The sequence below is a fragment of the Esox lucius genome, chromosome 3, assembly GCF_011004845.1.
Source record: "Esox lucius isolate fEsoLuc1 chromosome 3, fEsoLuc1.pri, whole genome shotgun sequence".
In the NCBI taxonomy this organism is placed as follows: Eukaryota; Metazoa; Chordata; class Actinopteri; order Esociformes; family Esocidae; genus Esox; species Esox lucius.
Genome location: NC_047571.1, coordinates 24,882,183 through 24,902,851, shown reverse-complemented (window position 1 = coordinate 24,902,851; position 20,669 = coordinate 24,882,183). Strand labels below are relative to the sequence as shown.

Sequence of the window (20,669 nt, the reverse complement as noted above, 5' to 3'; positions counted from 1 at the left end):
CAATTATCATCTGGATGATCCAGAGGAGGAATGGGACAAGGTCATGTGGTCTGATGAGACATAAATAGAGCTTTTTGGTCTAAACTCCACTTGCCGTGTTGTGATGGTAATTCCATGTATCGACACTCGGAGTAAGGGACACAGAGACAAAGTTCTCTTTGTACATCATAACCGTTTTATTAATTATTATGCACAGAGACTATTATGAGAGACGCGTCAACCGCTTACGCAAACATAATCGTCTGAGGAGCCTCTTACTAATGTAGCTCATTCAACCGTATATATCACATAGGAAAAAGGGGTGTGGTAAGATGCTGCCATCTGTCTAAACACCTTTCCCTTTGTTCTATCACACAAGTCAAATGCTATCTTCCCCCACCTTATCCTTCCTGCCATAATGTTTACTGTAGTGTTTACCCAAAGGGGCCAACTGGCCTTACTGCCCCCTGTTGTATCTTCTCCTATCCTGTCCTAAAACCCATTGATCTCCATCTGGACAGACAATAGATGTCCCCTATGCAAATACCAGATCCCACACATTCCTGTACCTATCTTAACAGTGGGACTCAGTCCTTTACTCAGTTAGAATACATTGTATATAGACATTTCCACAACAGTGTTTAGAGGAAGAAGGATGAGTACAACCCCAAGAACACCATCCCAACCGTGAAGCATGGAGGTGGAAACATCATTCTTTGGGGATGCTTTTCTGCAAAGGGGACAGGACGACTGCACCGTATTGAGGGGAGGATGGATGGAGCCATGAATCGCGAGATCTCGGCCAACAACCTACTTCCCTCTGTAAGAGCATTGAAGACGAAACACACAGCCAGGGCAACTATGGAGTGACTCCGTAAGAAGCATCTCAAGGTCCTGGAGTGGCCTAGCCAGTCTCCAGACCTGAACCCAATAGAACATCTTTGGAGGGAGCTGAAAGTCCGTATTGCCCAGCGACAGCCCCAAAACCTAAAGGATCTGGAGAAGGTCTGTATGAAGGAGTGGGCCAAAATCCCTGCCGCAGTGTGTGCAAACCTGGTCAAGAACTACAGGAAACATATGATCTTTGTAATTGCAAACAAAGGTTTCTGTACCAAATATTAAGTTCTTCTTTTCTGATGTATCAAATACTTATGTCATGCAATAAAATGCAAATTAATTACTTAAAAATCATTTAATGTGATTTTCTGGATTTTTGTTTAAGATTCCGTCACTCACAGTTGAAGTGTACCTATGATAAAAATGACAGACCTCTACATGCTTTGTAAGTGGGAAACACTGCCGCTTTTACCGGTTATCAAATACTTGTTCTCCCCACTGTATGTGAAACAAGTTGATGCTCAGTTAATCTGGGAAGAGCTGGCTTGAATGAGTTGACTCTCAAATGAGGTTGAGGGACTTTGGGATGTGTTCTGTCTACTTGTGAAGTCATGCATATGTATTGTCTGAAATAAAATAAGTTTGAGAATGTGGGTCTTCGTGCGTGCGTTTGGCTTTCTGTGTGTGTGCGTGTGCGTGTGTGGGTCTTTGCACTTGTGTGTCTGTGCATGCATGCACAGGCGCGTATTCCTGAATATAGTGATGTATATTTGTATGTATAGATTAGCCTCCTATTTCCCATGGTGTGTAACTTGATAAAATGTATATCTTTGGATCTGTGATTAGTTTCTATAGTAACTATGCAGTGTTAATTAATCCCAGTAAGACGAGCAGGATCAGTTTACGCTAGAAACCCCTGTTTCTCTTGCTTTTGTATTGTGGTTGTGACCCATAAGCATATTGTACCAGAAAACCAATAATTTGTACCAGTGTATCATTGTCGTTACTTAGCTGTGAAATTATGCAAGCCTAATTACCTTGCCTTCCTGCTTTGTTGTAATTCCAGAACACATCACTTCCAATGCCAGCGATAGTGAAAGTAGTTACCGTAAGTCTACAAGTATTGTTTTCCACTGCCCAATTAACAGATGCCTGCTTCTTTAACTTACGTCACCACACAGTACTATGGCATTGCTAACGTAAGCATCGGGCTAACCAATCGTTATGTTGAATGTGTGTCAGGCAACATTTGCCCAATCCAGCTAATGCTTTACTGAGGGCCACTCTGAAAGTAAATTGCTGGTTTTGATGAATTTTCTACATAACATACTATCCTAACACCTTAATGCTTTATATTTTCATGTAAGTTCTGAAGGTTGCTTCTATATGGATCCGGTTAAAAGTAGTAAACTATATAAAGAATAGGAAAATATACTGCTTGGATGGATAGGTTTCAGATACCAACAACTGCTACCCGCATTAGCATGCCACTACTACTGGACTAGCTCCTGTACTACTGGAATAGCTACTGGACTAGCTTCTGTACTACTGGAATATCTACTGGACTAGCTTCTGTACTACTATATAAGCTCCTGTACTAGGCTAATAACTATTGTGCTACTAGACTACTGCACTACTGTACTAGCTACTGGATTTGATAATTATACAGGCTTGATAATTACTCGACAAGTTAATTCAGGTGTGCTAGCTTTGGAATACATTGAATACATGAAATAGCTGGGGGTCCCCAGGAGAGGTTTGAGAACCACTGAGCTATACCATTACTGTATTAGCCTCTGTACTGTTTCATTGCCATACTAGCTACAAGCTAGACTAGCATATGTTTGGTTGGAATATTGTTCCAGCCACTGTGTTATTGTACTAATCATCTAGCTACTGCTCTGCCGGCTGTGCTACTGTATTATCTTACTAATGTATTGTTGTACTACTGTACTTATTATTGGAATACTACTGGACTACCTACTGGAATTCAAGACTGGACTAACAAACTACTGGAATCGCAGTTCTAGCTGTACTTACTGTAAAACTGTACTAGCTACTATACTACTGGACCATATGATGTTAAGACACAAGCGACAGGACTAGCTTATATAGTAATGTACTACAGTAGCTACTTGACTAGCTTCTATAATAATTCACTCACTTCTTGACATGCTTCTTTAATAATGTTCAAGGTATTGGACTAGCTTCTATAATAATGTATTAGCTCTGGTTGGTATGGTACCGCTGTACTAGCTACTGTACTACTATTTCTAAAACGGATCAGTGTTCTTTTGTTTTTGTTTGTTCTTAACTTACTGTTAACCCTCTCTAAAGCAACTGGGTGATGGCTCACATGGCCGGAATGAATGCACTTCACTGCCGCATGATGGCGTGTGTGTCTCTGTGTGTCATTTTAAATGTTATGTCTGATCTGCATGTTAATATTGTTAACAAAATGACCACGATACTGTGATATACTGTAATAGCCATGTCCTGGTCCATTGGACATGTCTGTCAGTTAACATCCTTGCATTGTTTTCACTCTGACGCTGCTGGTAGTCTCCAGGTTTCTTAACAATTTGAAAAAAGGGACTACATTTAATGAGGTCTTCAAGCATTACCATGGTAATAACCATGTCATAACAATAACCGCTGATTTAATGTCATAACCTCCCGTAATGCTGTCATAACACTCATGAGGCGTATGTTAGGTTGTTGTGACATTTTATTTTAAGGATGATTATAATTATTCCATGAATGTCATAATCCCAAAAACCTACCACACAAGGCCAACCATTTCATTACACCATACCTGTAAGTATGCATGCTATTTCAGACGGCTGGCGAATAGCCTAGCTGTTAGAGCAGAGTGGGTTATGACTGCTAAGATGGGTTATATCAGCTGTTATTGTTATGAAGTGTCAGAACGCGTTTAGGCGTTGTAATTTGAAGAAAATAAAGTAGTAATGAAATGAATCACATCTTCATTCAGAAGGGCACACTTGTTTCCATATAGGGCACACTTGTTTCCATATAGGGCACACTTGTTTCCATATAGGGCACACTTGTTTCCATATAGGGCACACTTGTTTCCATATAGGGCACACTTGTTTCCATATAGGGCACACTTGTTTCCATATAGGGCACACTTGGCACGTAGGGCACAGTGGTGGGAACTGAGTGTCATTTGGGCTGTTTAGCAGCATAGATCACACTCCATACCAGCTGACCTTAGTTCATTCAATGTGACCTCCAACCAACTGCCCGTGCTTAGCCAGTTATCCTTTGCCTATGCCATTGTGTCAAAGCTCTCATTTTAGTATGAGCATCAGTTAGCAGTCTGGGACCAGCATGGATGAATTAAGGATGACTCATTGATGAAAATATTCTCTGTACTGTTGTGTGTTGCTGTGCCGATTTTTCTTTTGTGGTCGCTCATTGTTTTCAGGTGGTCAAGAGGAGTATGTCTTGTCCTACGAGCCAGTCAGTCAACAGGAAGGTAAAACTTTTTTTTCATTGGCCCAGGCCCTCTACATTGTTTGGTTTTAATCAATAAGCATTAAAATATTTTTATGATTCAAGTCACTTCAATTTATTTTTAATTGTGTAAAACTGTCAGGCATAGTTGTGTAAAAACAATTTACGTCAGTGCTTTGTTTCTAATCCATATTACTGCATTGTTTGCTTGTTGTTCTCTCCTTAGTAAACTACACTCGTCCAGTGATTATTCTTGGTCCCATGAAGGATCGTGTAAATGACGATCTGATATCAGAGTTCCCGGACAAATTTGGGTCCTGCGTACCTCGTGAGTGTAATTTTACTAATTTTCCATGCTTGCCTTGGTAAAGGGCCTCACTTTTACAGTGTCACAGAAAGGCCCCATATAGTGCCTCAAACACATGGGTTGTTGCTAAACAGAGTGAGTGTTTTATCACAGTATACAGTGGCCTTTTCAAGAGTAGTCCACTAGGTAGGTACTAGATACCATATGGTCTTCTGCACATATTTAAAGACTGGATTGATGTACGGATCGGCGACATGAAGCTTTCGTCATACGTCTAACCTTGGGTTTTTCAGACACAACCAGACCCAAGCGGGACTATGAGGTGGACACCAGAGACTACCACTTTGTGGTGTCCAGGGAGCAGATGGAGAAGGACATCCAGGACCATAAGTTTATAGAGGCGGGCCAGTACAATAACCACCTTTACGGGACTAGCGTTCAGTCAGTGCGTGAGGTGGCTGAGAAGGTAGAGTACCGGTCAAAGCTTTACACACTTACCCATTCACTTGAAGTAAACATAAAAAGAAAAAAAGCTATTTCCAGTTAATATTTATTTTGCACATTTGGCTTTTTGAGGTAAACTGAATTTTCAGATGACAACATAAGTGTAATAAGGACATTAGGTTAATAAATGATTCATATATACAGTACATAGGGATCTGATATTGTGCAAAACTAACAGAACCGCTTCAATGTGCCTAGGTGTGGATGAGGTGTCTGGAACTGTGGAATTCATCCACAAGTCTTATTATAATAGTGTTTTGTTGATGGTTGTAGAAAAATGCTCCAGGATCTCCCGACAGTGTTGATATACTGGATCTGGTTACTGACATGGCTATGGCGTATTGTGAAATGCCATCAAGTTGAACAGTCTATCACTGAAGCTCCTGCCAAACGTGCCGTGACAACCCCTCTTCAAACACCTCTTCTAGTAGTGGTTGCCAAAATAATGACCCTAAGCATTGGCTTTTAATTAACCCTGTGTGAAAACACCTTTTAAAGGTTGGTTATTATTTGTGAAAGTACAGCAATAAATGTAGAGAGGCAGGGGGCTTGAAACCCCATCGTCAGGTTGTACATCTCTTGAAAAGTTAAGGAAATAATCAAATTCAGTCTGGTTTGCCTTTTTGTATCGTCACAACCCTGTATACCTAGCAGATATGTTTCTCCCTCGCAGGGCAAACACTGCATCCTGGACGTGTCTGGCAATGCCATCAAGAGGCTGCAGCTGGCCCAACTCCACCCCATTGCTGTGTTCATCAAGCCCAAGTCTGTGGAAAACATAATGTGAGTGTGAACTGCTTTCTTGGAACGTAGTGGGCAGACTGATTGGGGCTTTCGCCATTATTACGTTATTGTCTGATTGTGATTATTTGAGCCAGATAGATCGTTGTCATAAAAATAATTGCTATCTGCACAATATTTATATTCCAACATCACATGTTTCCAATCTGAGTAATGGAGTTTTACACCGATGTTAGAAACGTCTCAACAAATACCATGCGAATTCTGTCCGTTTCAATCAGTCAGGACGTCTAGCCCAGGGGTGTAGGCTGCAGCAGAGTGTTTGACAGCTCTGCGGAAAGTTGTAGGCGCAGATAATTTACTGAAAGTCATTTTGTTAATTGATTTCAGTGTTTAAACCCAGGTTAGAAGTGTTTTGCAATGCAACGTTATTACATTTCGCAAAATTATTTAATCGACATTAAATAATACTTTTAAGTCGCCCATTTTTTATATAATCCCTTTTCCAGACAGTGTTTAGGAGAGTGATGCCCATTAACCAAAACTGGTTTCAGTTATTTCTATGCTATGTCAACCAGTTGTGTACAATGCCAACCGTGACATGCAAAAAAATCATATACAATGCCCTCTATTGGAAAATGGAAACATTCATTCTTTTTGTAGGACTATACTCCAAAGGTTTGGATTTCAAATCAAACAATTAATTTGAGAAAAACCCTAGTTGCTATGGCAATATGTTTGTGGTCATTGTCTTGCTGTACACTACAGAATTCGGTCACTAGCAGTTACATCCTCAGTGATGACATGTATGTCTTCCATTGGCAGCCATACATGCCCAAAGCTAAAACACCACCTTCACCATACTTCACAGGTTTAATGTGGTAAGCTGTAGATCTTGCCATACCTGTTAATCATTGTCTCATTAGTCCACCCGTTTAACAGACATGTTCAGAAAACGACCCTGGCCGTCCTGATGCAAACCTGTGGTGTCTGCCTTGCATTGTAGCCTGTGTTGTTCTGCCAGTAATTATAGGTGGATAGTAGTGCCTGACACCTCCATGTCAGGAAACAACAAATTCAACATTACAAATTTGATAGGTGAGAGATGTGAAAAAGACATCAGGATCCCACAGTGCAAAGCACTCTGCAAACATTTAAAAAAACCAGGTATAAGTAAATGTATTGGCAAGTGCCTTTGAATTTGCTTTGGATCAGTAGTCGTTCCTGCTATTTCTGCTGGAACCAGTTCCTGGAACCAAAACCAGTGTTGTGTACAGACTTTCACTGTTGTTTTCTCTCTGTTTTTTAATCAGGGAGATGAACAAGAGGCTGACGGAGGAGCAGGGCAGGAAAACCTTTGACAGAGCCACCAAGCTGGAGCATGAGTTCACAGAGCATTTCACAGGTGAAAAGCCTTTCTCTGTGACATGTCAATGGAATGTCCATTGTGGATAATGTCCATCGGTTTACTTTATTTGTCAACTGTTTAGTCCCCTCAAGGAAATGTCAGCGAGCTTCACGGGCAAATAATTGACAATGAAAGCCATAGTACTATACATTAAAATGAGATGCATAAGGATAAGTGGATAAAGCAAGTCACTGTGCTGTGTCTCTTTTCCAGCTATCGTTCAAGGAGATACCTTGGAGGAGATTTACGAGCAGGTCAAGCAGATCATCGAGGAGCAGTCTGGCCCATTCATATGGGTGCAATCCAAGGAGAAACTATGAGGCGCTCACAACACTTTCTACTCCTTTGTCGTCCTCCTCTCCTTTTTATTTATGATTAATTTTTTATTTTTATTACTGACCTGGTCTGGCAACACTACCCTGAGTAGCCTGAATTGTACCACCATCCTCTTCCTCCGCCCTCCCTTCCTCAGCCAGGCTTCTCACGTGACCCTGGCTGACATTCGACAACGCTAGGTTTGTCCAACTCAGAACACAGTCTTTGGTCCCCGTCCGGCTCGCAGTCCAATCAGCCAGTGACGACGATAAGCCAGAGCAAAGCACAGAGGGGCAGGCATTGTTCATACGGTACAGTTCCTTAATGTTTAAGGGAGGTGACTTTCTCAGAAAAAAATCGTGGATCAAGTCTCATTTAAATAAATACAAATGTTCAGTGAAGATGGGAGTTTGTGCTCAGGCATCGGGTCATACAGCAGAAACACAAAGCAAGACTTTGCACGTGATAGCTTTAACAGCATGTATTTTTAGTACATTTTTAATTTGTTTCACTTTCTTTTACCCCCCCCCCTTCTCATCCCTCTTTCAGCATATGTATCATTATATATATCTTTTTTTTTTCTTCTTTTTTTACGGAGTTGTATTCATCTCCCTGCTCACCTACCCCTTACTACTCTTACCCATGTTAGAAAGACATTGGGTTTTTGGTGGTTGAAGCCACACAGATGTTACCCATGTGAGACTACATGGAACAGGGTTCTTCAACTCAAGTCCTGGAGGGTAGTGTGTGTGTGTGTCTGTGTGTAGTGTGTTTCTTCAAAGGGTTTCAGTCTAACCTCCACTCCAAACTAAAAATGTGTGATGGAAACATACTGTACTGTGAAAATTCCATGGTCTTTTTTTTTTTTTTTATCCTAGTGTATTATTTCTGGACTAATGTGGACTTTTTAAGGAGCGACATTTAGATATTGCTTGTACTAAAACACATTACCCTCTAGAACTTGAGTTTAAGATTTGTGTAAGGAAAATTGAGAGTATTTAAAAAATTTTGGGCTGTTATCAGTGTCTTACTGTCTTTGATCATTTGAATTATGTTTGTCCTTTTTCAGTTACGAAAGTAAGGAACTGCCATTTTAGGTGTCCATAGATTTGTTGACAAAATAAATGCAGATGCAAAAATGGAACAACTTTATTGTACAATGAGATTTTAACAGATATTTAACCCTCAGTAAACTGCCTATTTTGTTATAATAAAAGTCTATATTGAACTTTACTTAAGCACTACTACTATGGAAATTATTTTCGTTGCATTGTTAAAAATATATAACTACAAAAGTATAAAAGATGTTTAAATATGAATATATTTTTTGTTTACTTTTATCACCACCTACTTTGTCCTTAATTTTCTTTTTTAACAAGTTATTAAAGTCCACATCAGAAAAACTTTAATTATACAGTGCTCCCTTACTCTGGCTATGAACAACATGTAGGTGTGCTTTTCCCCTCCTCAAAACGAATGCCTCAGTTATGGGTTTGCTTTATCTGTGAAATTATGAACCATGTCTAAGTTGGAGTTGTAGGGTTAAGTTGGTGCTAGAGGCTAATCTCAGAGTTGTGTATCTTCCACACAAATGATTACAGTTATTGAAAAGCAGGTCCTAGGGCACTCCCCCTACCAAGGTCATGGAGGCCTGTGGTAACATCAGAGAGGGCAGTCTCAGAAATGCCACTATGGCTGCTAGTAGTTAGATTTCTCCTTTGTCAGTGGTTATAGATGAGTTATCTGCCTTAAGCCTCCAACATTTTGAAAAAGCTGATGTATCCCATAAAACTACAGATGACTAGAAGTAAGATAGCATCAATGACAACATTTGTTTTTCACACTTGCCAAATGTTTTGAAGTCCAACCAACACAATTTCACTTGAGGAATGTACAGGCTGTTCTGCTGTGGATTTTGTTCCAGAAAGTGATGCCAGTCCTACAATAGATATGAGAACTGAAAGGTCCAGACTAGACCCTGTTAGACTTTTTTTTTTATAGACTTCGTCCAACAGGGGGCTTGTACACATGGCTTGTGTCCCCTCAACGAGGACTCCGTCCCCTTCGAGAACTGCTTTTTCTACACCACAAGATTGCTTTTACCACCTCACCACCTCTGCTTTTCTGCAAGACTCATTTGGGACTGTCTGGAAACATGTAAATAACCTACTGATTCTCATTCATTCCAATGATCGCAAGAGTAGAACGGATCAGAAATAAAAACGAAAAATTATGTTTCTCATACAATTGGGTGAGTGATAGTTATTTCTTCTGGGTGTGTGTGTGTGTGTGTGTGTGTGTTCGGATGTATATAATGTGAAGCAAAACAACATGAGATAATGACAATCAGGGAGTCCAAAAATACTGATCTAAGCAATTGATCCTAACTCATATAATTGCTATGATCCATTGACAATTGCAACAGTAGAATTTCAGTTCATGGTTCTGTAGGCATGTAGTGGTTGGTTGATGACCAGCATATATTGGAGTTCCAATAAAATTTTGACACCTAACTGAAATCAATTCTGTAGTGATTACGATGTCATATCACTTTTGGAATGAACATTCTGCATGACAGCAAAACCAGATATCTTAGAATCTGACTGTCAGTAAAATTGGATTTTAACTTTGCAGAAGCTATTACAATGTCCATTGTTTTTTTTTAAGATGAAGGAAGATACTAAAAAGCTGTTAGAGGAGAATATTTGGAAAGAGATATGGGGAAGAATATTTTGAAGAAGGATAGGGGAAAGTTGGAGGAGTGGGGATTGAAGCAATGGTGGATGATATTAAATACCACTGAAGGCAAGGATGCAGACATTCCTGGATAAGTTAAAACCCTGCCAATTGTCAGAGGAAGGAGTTCAATTCAAGCGGTTTGTCTGTCCAGTTGGTTTTCTGGCAGTTGGTCACTTCCCAGTAACAGACAGACTAACTCCGTGAGATGATACACCTTTTAGTGTTTGACATTACTGCAATATTCCATCTGCTTGTGACATTACTGTAGCGCTAGTTGATACCATTAAAAGTTATTTAATTAGGCTCACAATATGGATGCAAAAGCCTTGTGAAAAAATGGAATGAAGGTGAAGGAGCAGAACCGCAAGTGGAATTAAAAGTTTACCACCAAGGTCTGCTGTCAATTAAGGAAGAACATTTAAATCAATTTATTTTCCATAGAGAGGCAGTGAGGATAATTTAAATGTTAGTTTACTTCTTGAATTAACTTAGTTGACAATGAATTATCCTAATTAAGGAGAAGGACCTATAGGAAGTAGACTGTAGATTTGTTAAAATAGGATTAATGGTAAAGGAAAATCCAAAAGATGAGAAAACGGTAAAAGAGAACATGTGTGAAGGAGAGTTATTGAATGCTGCAGACACAAACTGAAGAGGGAACAAAGGGACAAGAAGGAAAATAGTGTGAAGAGTGAGTGTTTTTACCCTGTAAGAAATGTCTGTTGTGTTAGCCAAATGGAAAATAAAAGTTTTCAAATGTTTGCATATATGTGGATTTTTGCATTACTAGTGAACATGTACACATGAATTAGCCGTAACAAGAATGAATAGGTTTTTCCACAATACAACCAAGGTTATAGAGAGAAATTTTTAAAATCCGGTGACCTACAGAAGGAGCTGTGTGCATCTATTCAGTGTAAAAATAGGGATTGATTGTTGCTTTACAGGAAAAACTGAGAATTGAATAATTGTACTGTAAAACAAATGATTACTGTGAGGATACACATCTGACTAACTCTAAACGAAAAGCTCAGGAACAGGGTGGAAGAAATGTAACCACTTGTGGAACACGGATGCAAGGCCAGACCATTGATAGCAACATTAAGCATTCTCTATATCTACTTTAAATCAAACAAAAACACATTTGGGTTGAAGGATAGTTTATAACAATAGTTTTAAACCTGGGGAGCCTGTTTTTGTCTTCTGAGGGTACTGTTAATTAATAAAATCAGGGAAGCATCGCTTTCAAATGGTATGTACAGTAAGACAACCAACTAAACATGGCAAAATATTTCTGGCAAACATGCAGCAAATGAATGTGTACAGTATTGTAGGAGTCTAGGCAACTATATTGATTAAAACTATCTGGCTGTAACTACGAGTTTTGCGTTGTACTATTAACCGTAACTGACATCACTTGTCCCAACGCGGACGTCGTACTTTTACTGTCTAACGCTAACGACTGACGAAAGGTTGTGTAGCTAGCTAGCTAGCTGTCAAATATCAAACATGTCTAGTAGAGGAACGAAACAGAAAAAGGGTAACGTTACCAATGAACAGGAGGAAGAAGACCAGCCGTTACAAGCTGTGCTAATCGCCGACAGCTTTAACCGGAGGTTTTTCCCGATTTCAAAAGACCAGCCTAGGGTATGTGATGTCTGATGCACATCATGGCAATCTGTGTTGTCAATGGATGACAATGCTATCGCAACAATTTTCAACTATGTAACCGTGGATTATTGCAGCAATTACAGCTGTGTCTTTAAAATCCTAGCTACATCTGCTAAACATTTCTGAATAAAATCGTTGCCTGTTTGCTAGTAATTCCTGTGAGAATTTGATTTGAGAGAGCCTCATGGTCGGATGGTATAGACAGCTGCTATACCTAGCTACTGACTATAACTGGCTAGTAAATTCAGTCCAAGATGCCTTGATAATTTCTGTCAGTAACTCACAATCAAAACCGTGTAGATTGACACAAGTACTCTACCGCAGCAGTGTCACTTAAAAAAGCTGGTACTTTCGGAGGTGTGATTCCTGAGCTACTTTTAAGCACATCCCATCTTGTTTAGGGTCATCTAAAAATGCTGGGCAGGCCCAGTATTTTGGCTACCATGGCAATGCCCACATATATTAGAAAGACAGTGGTCCCATTTACAGGGCATTGGCATGAACACACTGTAACTCCTACAGCTTACAGATTTATAGCTAAATGAACACAATAAAAATACAGCAAATTGTATAATTTAGTGTGGATGACTGGTGTAGAAATTAACATATTTTTAAACAACACTTTCAATACATGATTGGACGTAAATTATCAGTATGTGCTCCAAAGACTGCACAGACTGCAGTACCACTCCAGGCCACAAACCTTTCTCAGCTTAGACATGTCTTGCCTATGTTAGTGTTTATTCAGATTTGGGTAAATACAATGTACCTGTAGATGCGAAGAACTAATGCCTTAGTCAAGACAACAAGGAAGTCTGAAAAAACAGGCTCTGATGGTGAAAAATATCTTGACTATCTGAGATTAGTCCAATAATCTATTGAGTTGTCATTGTGGTCACGATGCTCTGACATATAATTTAGAAGTTTAAGTATTTCTCTCCTACCATCACAAACAACACATGGTCAACGTTAAACTTCAAAATGTTTAAACTTCAAAATGATCATCTATATTCTCCTACCATCTATATTCTCCATCTATAAATCTATATTCTCCGTTAAGATTTCAAGCCTCAGTATTCCAGTTGTATGAGATGATGTGTTATCCAGTGTTGAATTCGTCACATTGGTTGTGTCTTGCCTCCTCCAGGCTCTTCTACCGTTGGCCAACGTTGCCATGATAGACTACACCCTGGAATTCCTTACATCTACTGGGGTTCAGGAGACGTTCGTCTTCTGTTGTTGGATGTCTAATAAGATCAAGGACCACCTGCTGTAAGAACATATATATGTACACACAAACACTGTTGGGTTTACTCTTGATCTTTGTTCCCCTGACCAGAGAAACCTCTGGGCCATAGTTATGGACAGTGTCAGATCATGCGATCATGTTTCCAGGGAAACCTCTGGGCCATAGTTATGGGCAGTGTCAGATCATGTGATCATGTTTCCAGGGAAACCTCTGGGCCATAGTTATGGGCAGTGTAAGATCATGTGATCATGTTTCTTGGAAAACCTCTGGGCCATAGTTATGGGCAGTGTCAGATCATGTTCCTACTGAAACCATGGTTCTCGGGGTCCGACAGTCTACTAAATACTGTCATATCCGGATAATGCCTCAGATCTCCTAGGAGCTCATTTGGATATATCCGTGAAGACCTGTATACTCCCTCTCACCCCAACAGGAATTCTAAATGGTGTCGTCCCACGTCTCCCAATGTGGTCCACATTATCACCTCAGACCTATACCGTTCCCTTGGCGACGTGCTGCGGGATGTAGACGCCAAGACGCTGGTGAGGAACGACTTCATCCTGGTCTACGGAGACGTGGTGTCCAACATCGACGTCAGCCAGGCCCTGCAAGAGCACAGGTCAGCCCCCTTAGTCCCTCTTAGTCCCTCTTAGTCCCTCTTAGTCCCAGTCAGGTGGTTGTATCCTGTGGGTTGTGTGCACCTATCAGCTGTTAATTATCACTGAACAAGCCAATACGGCCAGTATTTGGTGCTCAGACATCCCCCTGGAGAGCAACTGTATGTGCAGGTTTTTGCTCTGGCCCTGCTCTAACACATTTTCCAGACCCGTCAGGTCAGTGACTCTTGACCCTGAAACCGGTGTGTTGGTGCAGGGCTGGAGAGAAAGCCTGCACTCGTAGTAGCTCTTTGTGTGATCAAACTGTTTGCAGGCTTTCACTTCCGCTACACTGACGACACACCTGATTGAGCTAACGGCATGCTAGGAGGCCCGTTGCTTTTCCGATTTGATGTCAGTGCAGTGACACGGTTCCCCTGTGTTGTGCGAAGGCACCGGCGTAAGGTGGACAAGAACATTTCCGTGATGACCATGGTCTTCAAAGAGTCTTCTCCTGGTCATAAGTCTCGCTGCGAGGAAGATGATGTAATTGTTGCCATGGACAGCAAGAGCAAGCGTGTCCTTCACTACCAGAAGACCCAGGGCCTGAAGAAGTTACAGTTTCCAATGGTAATTGCTCTATTATGAAGTGTACTTCATAATCGTCCTAAAAAGGCATTACTGCTGCTTCTATTAGTATATTATTCAGGTGTATCTGCAATCTACAGCTCTTTTATTGCTTGTATGTTGAACTGTGTGTAATGTGAGCAATTAAAATGGCTGTTCATTTTTGATTACTGAACTGATTGAAGTTGAAGTAGCATTAGTTTAATTTGTTGGAATTACATTTGATGAATGTCTATGTGAGCTCAAAATGCTATTTGAGAATTTAGGTCAAGACTCGAGCAGAGTATGAGAGGCTAAGCTTTAATGAGTAGTAGTTTAATAAGTAGAATACTCTGTCCAGTTAGGTGGAAAAGAGAGTGCAAGAAGAGCCTGATCAGGGAACAAGCATGCATAAATGATCACCAATGCAGTACACTAAATCATTGCATGCATTGCTAGAGATTCAATAATTGTTATAATACTGCAGTTATAGAAATGATGGCCTACTTTCACACACACAAATTGACAATGAGGTATAATAAGAAATTCTCAAAGGGTAAAATGACCCTCCAGTGGATTAGATTAAAGCAAATACAAAACCCTCAACTGACTGAAAATGTAGAAGCATTACCATCCACCATTTTTCTTCAGTTCCTAATGAAACCAACACAATCTCAAAAAGCACCAGTCTCTCAGCCCTGGCGGCGTACGTGAACTGGGCTTTGAATTTCTCTTTGTGTATCTTTGCAGAACATCTTTCAGCACGGTAGTGATGAGTTTGAGATCAGACACGACCTGCTGGACTGCCACATCAGTATCTGTTCCCCACAGGTAATCCGCTGCCTCTCACCAGGCTGGAGTGACTGAGCATGTTTCCATAACAACAGGCTTACAGACTACAGTGTACATTGTCTCGATCACAGGTAGCCGAGCTCTTCACAGACAACTTCGACTACCAGACCAGGAACGACTTTGTCAGAGGGATTCTAGTCAATGAAGAGGTATGAGAAGACTAGTTCACTGATTGAGACGTTGTGTACTGCAGTCCTTGATGTATTTAAACAGGAACAGACTTAGCAGTGCCCTAACAGACGGGTTTTTACGTGTCTTTGTCCTTGGTTTCTAGATCCTGGGTAACCAGATTCATCTGTACGTGACGAACGAGGGCTATGGCGCCCGGGTGTCCAATCTACAGATGTACGACTCTGTCTCCTCGGACCTGGTGCGCCGCTGGGTCTACCCTCTGACCCCCGAGGCCAACTTCACAGATCAGCGGGGGCAGGGGTGTGCCCACTCTCGTCACAACGTCTACCGGGGAGCGGGGGTCAGTCTGGGTCACGGGAGCCAGATGGAGGAGAACGTTCTGATTGGTCGAGACACCAGCATCGGCGCCAACTGTCATATATCGAACAGCATTATTGGCAACTACTGCACTATAGGTACCAGATCTCCTGAGTTTAGGTCCTGAGTTTAGATTGGGACTGTATTTCTTCACTTCTGCTTTCTAGCAGCGACTGTCTAAATAAAATCAACATGTGAAAGTGTATGAAATTCCACACTCATAAAAGAAAAAAAAGTCTTATTCTGAAACTCCAGACAGTGTTCTGTTATTTCCTGGAGTTCTGAAGAACCCAACGGAGTGTCTAAACCCAGGGAATAACACTGTTCCTGGAGTGTCCCAGGTGGTGCTGAATGTTGTACCAACTAGTCATCACGCTGGGTTTCTTGGTATAGTAACTGAACGCTTCAGTGATTGGCCAACATCAACACAACTGGTTTTCAGCGACTGGCTGACTTCAGCACAGCTGGTCTTCAGTGATTGGCCAACATCAACACAACTGGTTTTCAATGACTGGCTGACTTCAGCAGAGCTGGTCTTCAGTGATTGGCCAATGTCAACACAACTGGTCTCCCAGGTCATTTAAATGAAAAACATGACGTGCCCCTGCTAAAACATAAGCCTCCCTGTAATCTCTCTCCCTAGGGGACAACGTAGTGTTGGACCGGGCCTACATCTGGAACAATGTACACATTTCCAACAAAGTAAAGATCCACCAGTCTGTAGTGTGTGATGGGGTGCTGGTCAAAGAGGCTGTATTGCTGAACAAACAGTGTGTCCTGGCTTACAATGTAAGAAAACTTCTCTAGAACTACGAATTAGAAATTTATGTAAGAATACATATTACCCTGAATATAGACAGTGGAGTATGTTTCCATTATGTTTTTCATTTCCTGAATTACTTCATATTTTAGAAACTTGATGTAATATTTGTGTTGGCTGGATAGCTTTCTACCTTTTGTAATCCTTACATGAAGATGTGGTTATCTACAGTATGCTTCTCAGAGTCATTTAGGAGTAACTTAGAATGTATTTTTTAGATTTTGCTCGGTCTGTTTCATAGGTGGTGATTGGTCCGAACATGTCCCTCCCAGAAGGCACTGTGGTGTCCATGCATCATCCTGAGGAAGAGGAGGACGATGATGATGATGAATTCCTCAGTGACGACCAAGTGGTTGGAAATAGCAAAGACAAGACCAAGCAGAAAGGTGTGCGTTAGTTTACTCTGAAAGTGATACATATTCCTGTTTTGTTCACTTTATATGTGGGCTACATAGTTTCGCTAGCACATAACATTACCAGGACAAAAAGTGTATGTAATGAAGCAAACAATCTAGCTAAAGATACAAACCTGCTTTAGTCTTATTTAAACCAGACACAGAGAGAAATTCACTTTCAGCAGGACAATAACCTACAGCACCAGGCCAAATCTATACTGGAGTTGATTACCAAGAAGACAGTGGACTTGTGGCCAATTAGTCTTATATCCACTGTATGTCAACATGGGCTGTTTTGTCATCAGTTGTAAAGTACGTTGATCTTGTTTCCAATAGTTAGTTATGTTGTTGTCATTCACTTATTACTGGTCAATAACTGTGGACTGTAGTGTAACAATAAACTCTAACCTGTTTGACCTGTCTAGCGTTTAACCCAGCCGAGGTGGGATCAGAGGGCAAAGGTTACATCTGGAAGGCCAGTCTGGATGAGGCAGAGGATGAGGAGCTGGCCCAGTGTATATGGGGTAAGGGTTGTTATATGGATAGTTCAGCCAGTCTGGGGATGGTGTATTTCTCAGCACTAAATGGTAGTACAGATTTTCCTCCTGTGATGTCGTAACATGGTTTGGATTTGCAGAAAGTTTTTCGCCCGTGTGTTTGGTGGTCTGTAATGCGTTGTGTTTCTGTGGTCAGGCCTGGTGTTGAACCCGGACCCAGACAGTGACAGTGAGAGTGAGGCCAGTGACGGCTCACAGGATATGGGTAGTCGCAGTGTCTCACCTGAGATGGACGATGTTAAAGGTAATGTAACACCTGAGATGGACGATGTTAAAGGTAATGTAACACCTGAGATGGACGATGTTAAAGGTAATGTCTCACCTGAGATGGACGGTGTTAAAGGTAATGTCTCACCTGAGATGGACAATGTTAAAGGTAATGTCTCACCTGAGATGGACGGTGTTAAAGGTAATGTCTCACCTGAGATGGACAATGTTAAAGGTAATGTCTCACCTGAGATGGATGATGTTAAAGATAATGTATCAGCTGAATGTATTATAACTACAACAAATAATGAATGCTCAACTGTAACAGCCTGTGTGTGTCTGTGTATGTTTAGTGTTCCAGCTGGAGGTGTTGGGGACACTACAGAGAGGTGAGGAGGAGAATATTGGCTGTGACAACTTGGTCCTGGAGATCAACTCACTCAAGTGAGTAGTAATAGGCTCCTCCTAAAGAGAGTTTTTCAGATTAAGCTGAAACGCAGTAATTGTTTTTATGTTTGAACTTTCTTCCTCTCTGCCATCTTCAAAGAATACATCTATCTTGTACTTATTTATATCCTGCCTTCAGGTATGCCTACAACATTACTCTAAAGGAGGTGATGCAGATTCTTACCAAAGTCGTTCTGGAATACCCCTTCCAGCAGCAAGGGACGAAGCTCAGCTCTTCACAGTACACTGTCCTACTACTTCCTGTAAGTCCCATTAATTCACCTCCACACAGAACACTGTCCTACTACTTCCTGTAAGTCCCATGAATTCACCTCCACACAGAACACTGTCCTACTACTTCCTGTAAGTCCCATTAATTCACCTCCACACAGAACACTGTCCTACTACTTCCTGTAAGTCCCATTAATTCACCTCCACACAGAACACTGTCCTACTACTTCCTGTAAGTCCCGAAATGATTCACATCCACACAATACACTGTCCTACTATTTCCTGTAAATCCCATTAATTCACCTCTACCCAGAACATTGTCCTACTACTTCCTGTAAGTCCCATTAATTTGCCTCCACACAGAACACTGTCCAACAGCTTTATTCAGTGTAGCCTATCTTTGTTAAATAATGTGTATTTCATGTTTGGACACTGTTTAAATATTCAACCCATTTGGAGGAAACTTAACCCATTAGTTTGATTTGCTTAAAGAGATACTTAATGTCTGATTTCTTTATGAGGATTTCTGTGCTTGAACTTCCAATATTTGTCTGTCACTGAAGGTCTCCTTACTGATGAATGAATTGAAGAGGGATTCAGCCCCAGTACATAATGGGAGTCCCTAAAAAACTGGCCATTGTAGAACTCTGTTGACTAAACATGACATTCATTTACATATGATTGAAATACTGCATACCGGCCTAAACAATCTGAAATATTCTGTACATTTCTATCCTGTGTATTGTCTTGTGGCTGAAGACTTAGAGTTAGGGATGTATGACCCTAGACACATGTTCACATACTTCTTTTCCCGTTTAAAGTGCCCCTGATGAGATTTAATCATGCTTCTATATGAAGGTTGTAGTCATCAACTTACCTGTACTGTTTGTCTTCCTCCCCTTGGCGGGCAGCTGTTGAAGAAGTGGTCTCCGGTGTTTAAGAACTACATTAAGAGAGCCCAGGACCACCTGGACTGCCTGTCTGCTGTGGAGGAACTGTTCCTGGAGCAGGAGACACACCAGACTGCCATGGTCAAGGTGGGTGTGTATGTGTACTACGCCTGTGGTAGCCTTCGTGACCGCACCACCGCGGGAAGAAATGTGCACAGAAGAGGCTGTTTGGAAACGGAATGTTGGCAAACAGAACATCGCCGTGACTGTGGTGTCCGACTTGATGTTGAGGCGAGTTTGTTCTGTGCCTCTAGGTGCTGATGAACATGTACCAACTGGAGATCCTGGAGGAGGACGCCATCCTAAAATGGTTCTCTGCAGGAGCCACGACGGACAAGAGCAGACAGCTACGCAAAAACCAGGGGGTGGGTACCACTTTAAAGATCTGACACTAGACCAGGACGCAGACCGGACCATGGGACCGGCCTTGTCTAGTACGAAAGCCACTTGCAACTTCCCTGGGTCCTTTGGGATTGCACTCGGTCATGTAGCGTGAGAGGATCTGCAGGGCATTTGGGCCTCGATTAATGCAAACGACTAACAAGTCAGTCAGTCAAGCCGGATCCACCAGAGAAGCAGTGCAGGATGTGAGCGTCCCAAGGTTGCGGTCAGGTGAATCAGTGATTTGAGATAAATGAATGGATAATGTGAGCACCTCATAGTGGCTGACATTAGACTAGTGGTGAATGTGGGATCTCACCCTTATGTGTCTACTGTTGGAGGCTGGGCCACTTTGGGGTTCCACCTTCTGGAACAGGTCCAGGGCCTCACACTTAACTCTCACACCTCTACCACAGCTCCAGAAATTCATCCAGTGGCTGAAGGAAGCAGAGGATGAGTCTTCTGAAGAGGGGGAGTGAAAAGGAGGAGAGCTTGAGATGAGACGAGAAGGCATATCAACGCTCGGAAGACGCGTGACTGCTGTCAATAAAATCCCATACCGTGGTCGTTCCGAGACTTGAGTCCATCTCTGCCGTTACGGCTGTCTGTTTAGACATGGTGGCAGCTCGCATTGCTTCTCAATGATATTCATATCTACTCAACGTGTGAATGTGCGCAATGGTGTCCTGTTTCCTAAATAGTTCCCTACATGGAAAATAAGGGGTATCACCGAGGTTGCAACACCGACTAATTGTGTACCAAGCAAACTGACATTATCTTCCAATGTCACAGGAAAAAAGGGCTATGTGGTCAGAATATTGACACATTTAATAAAGATATAAAACCCTTGAGTAGACCAATCTACTGTACTGCTGCTTCATCAGTTATTATTCCACGGAGTCTAGTCA

The 20,669-nt window shown here is 41.5% G+C and overlaps 2 protein-coding genes across 32 annotated transcripts in view; both read left to right on the top strand.

Moving 5' to 3' along the window:
- dlg1l (discs, large (Drosophila) homolog 1, like) overlaps window positions 1-9,813 on the top strand; it is a 102,259-nt gene extending 92,446 nt beyond the window's left edge. For 27 of the 31 annotated variants that reach the window (XM_010892096.5, XM_010892079.5, XM_029116218.2 and 24 more), the window contains 7 exons: window positions 1,883-1,924; window positions 4,268-4,318; window positions 4,523-4,624; window positions 4,897-5,069; window positions 5,781-5,890; window positions 7,162-7,253; window positions 7,470-9,813. In XM_010892096.5, coding sequence (XP_010890398.1) covers window positions 1,883-1,924; window positions 4,268-4,318; window positions 4,523-4,624; window positions 4,897-5,069; window positions 5,781-5,890; window positions 7,162-7,253; window positions 7,470-7,576 — 677 coding nt within the window. In that variant the 3' untranslated portion in view covers window positions 7,577-9,813. Of the gene's footprint in view, window positions 1-1,882; window positions 1,964-4,267; window positions 4,319-4,522; window positions 4,625-4,896; window positions 5,070-5,380; window positions 5,891-7,161; window positions 7,254-7,469 lie in introns of those variants that run through there. The other 4 variants (XR_002196414.3, XM_020044665.3, XM_034291404.1 and 1 more) reach the window with 4 other exon arrangements.
- A 1,938-nt stretch (window positions 9,814-11,751) lies between these two features.
- eif2b5 (eukaryotic translation initiation factor 2B, subunit 5 epsilon) lies at window positions 11,752-20,621 on the top strand. Its single transcript, XM_010891939.3, has 16 exons — window positions 11,752-11,957; window positions 13,129-13,253; window positions 13,664-13,849; window positions 14,279-14,456; window positions 15,183-15,263; window positions 15,356-15,433; window positions 15,559-15,871; window positions 16,417-16,562; window positions 16,835-16,979; window positions 17,414-17,512; window positions 17,682-17,789; window positions 18,106-18,196; window positions 18,339-18,462; window positions 19,342-19,467; window positions 19,635-19,745; window positions 20,178-20,621. Exons 1-16 carry the CDS (start codon window positions 11,820-11,822, stop codon window positions 20,238-20,240), a joined length of 2,112 nt encoding a protein of 703 aa, XP_010890241.1. The 5' UTR covers window positions 11,752-11,819; the 3' UTR covers window positions 20,241-20,621.
- Window positions 20,622-20,669: the final 48 nt, after the last annotated feature.

Excerpts from the sequence above, each read along its gene's own strand:
- eif2b5 (XM_010891939.3), top strand. The coding sequence starts at position 11,820 with ATGTCTAGTAGAGGAACGAAACAGAAAAAGGGTAACGTTACCAATGAA. Across the intron at positions 13,850-14,278 it reads CAGGCCCTGCAAGAGCACAG|GCACCGGCGTAAGGTGGACA; the intron begins GTCAGCCCCCTT and ends TGTTGTGCGAAG. Across the intron at positions 17,513-17,681 it reads GCTGGCCCAGTGTATATGGG|GCCTGGTGTTGAACCCGGAC; the intron begins GTAAGGGTTGTT and ends TTCTGTGGTCAG.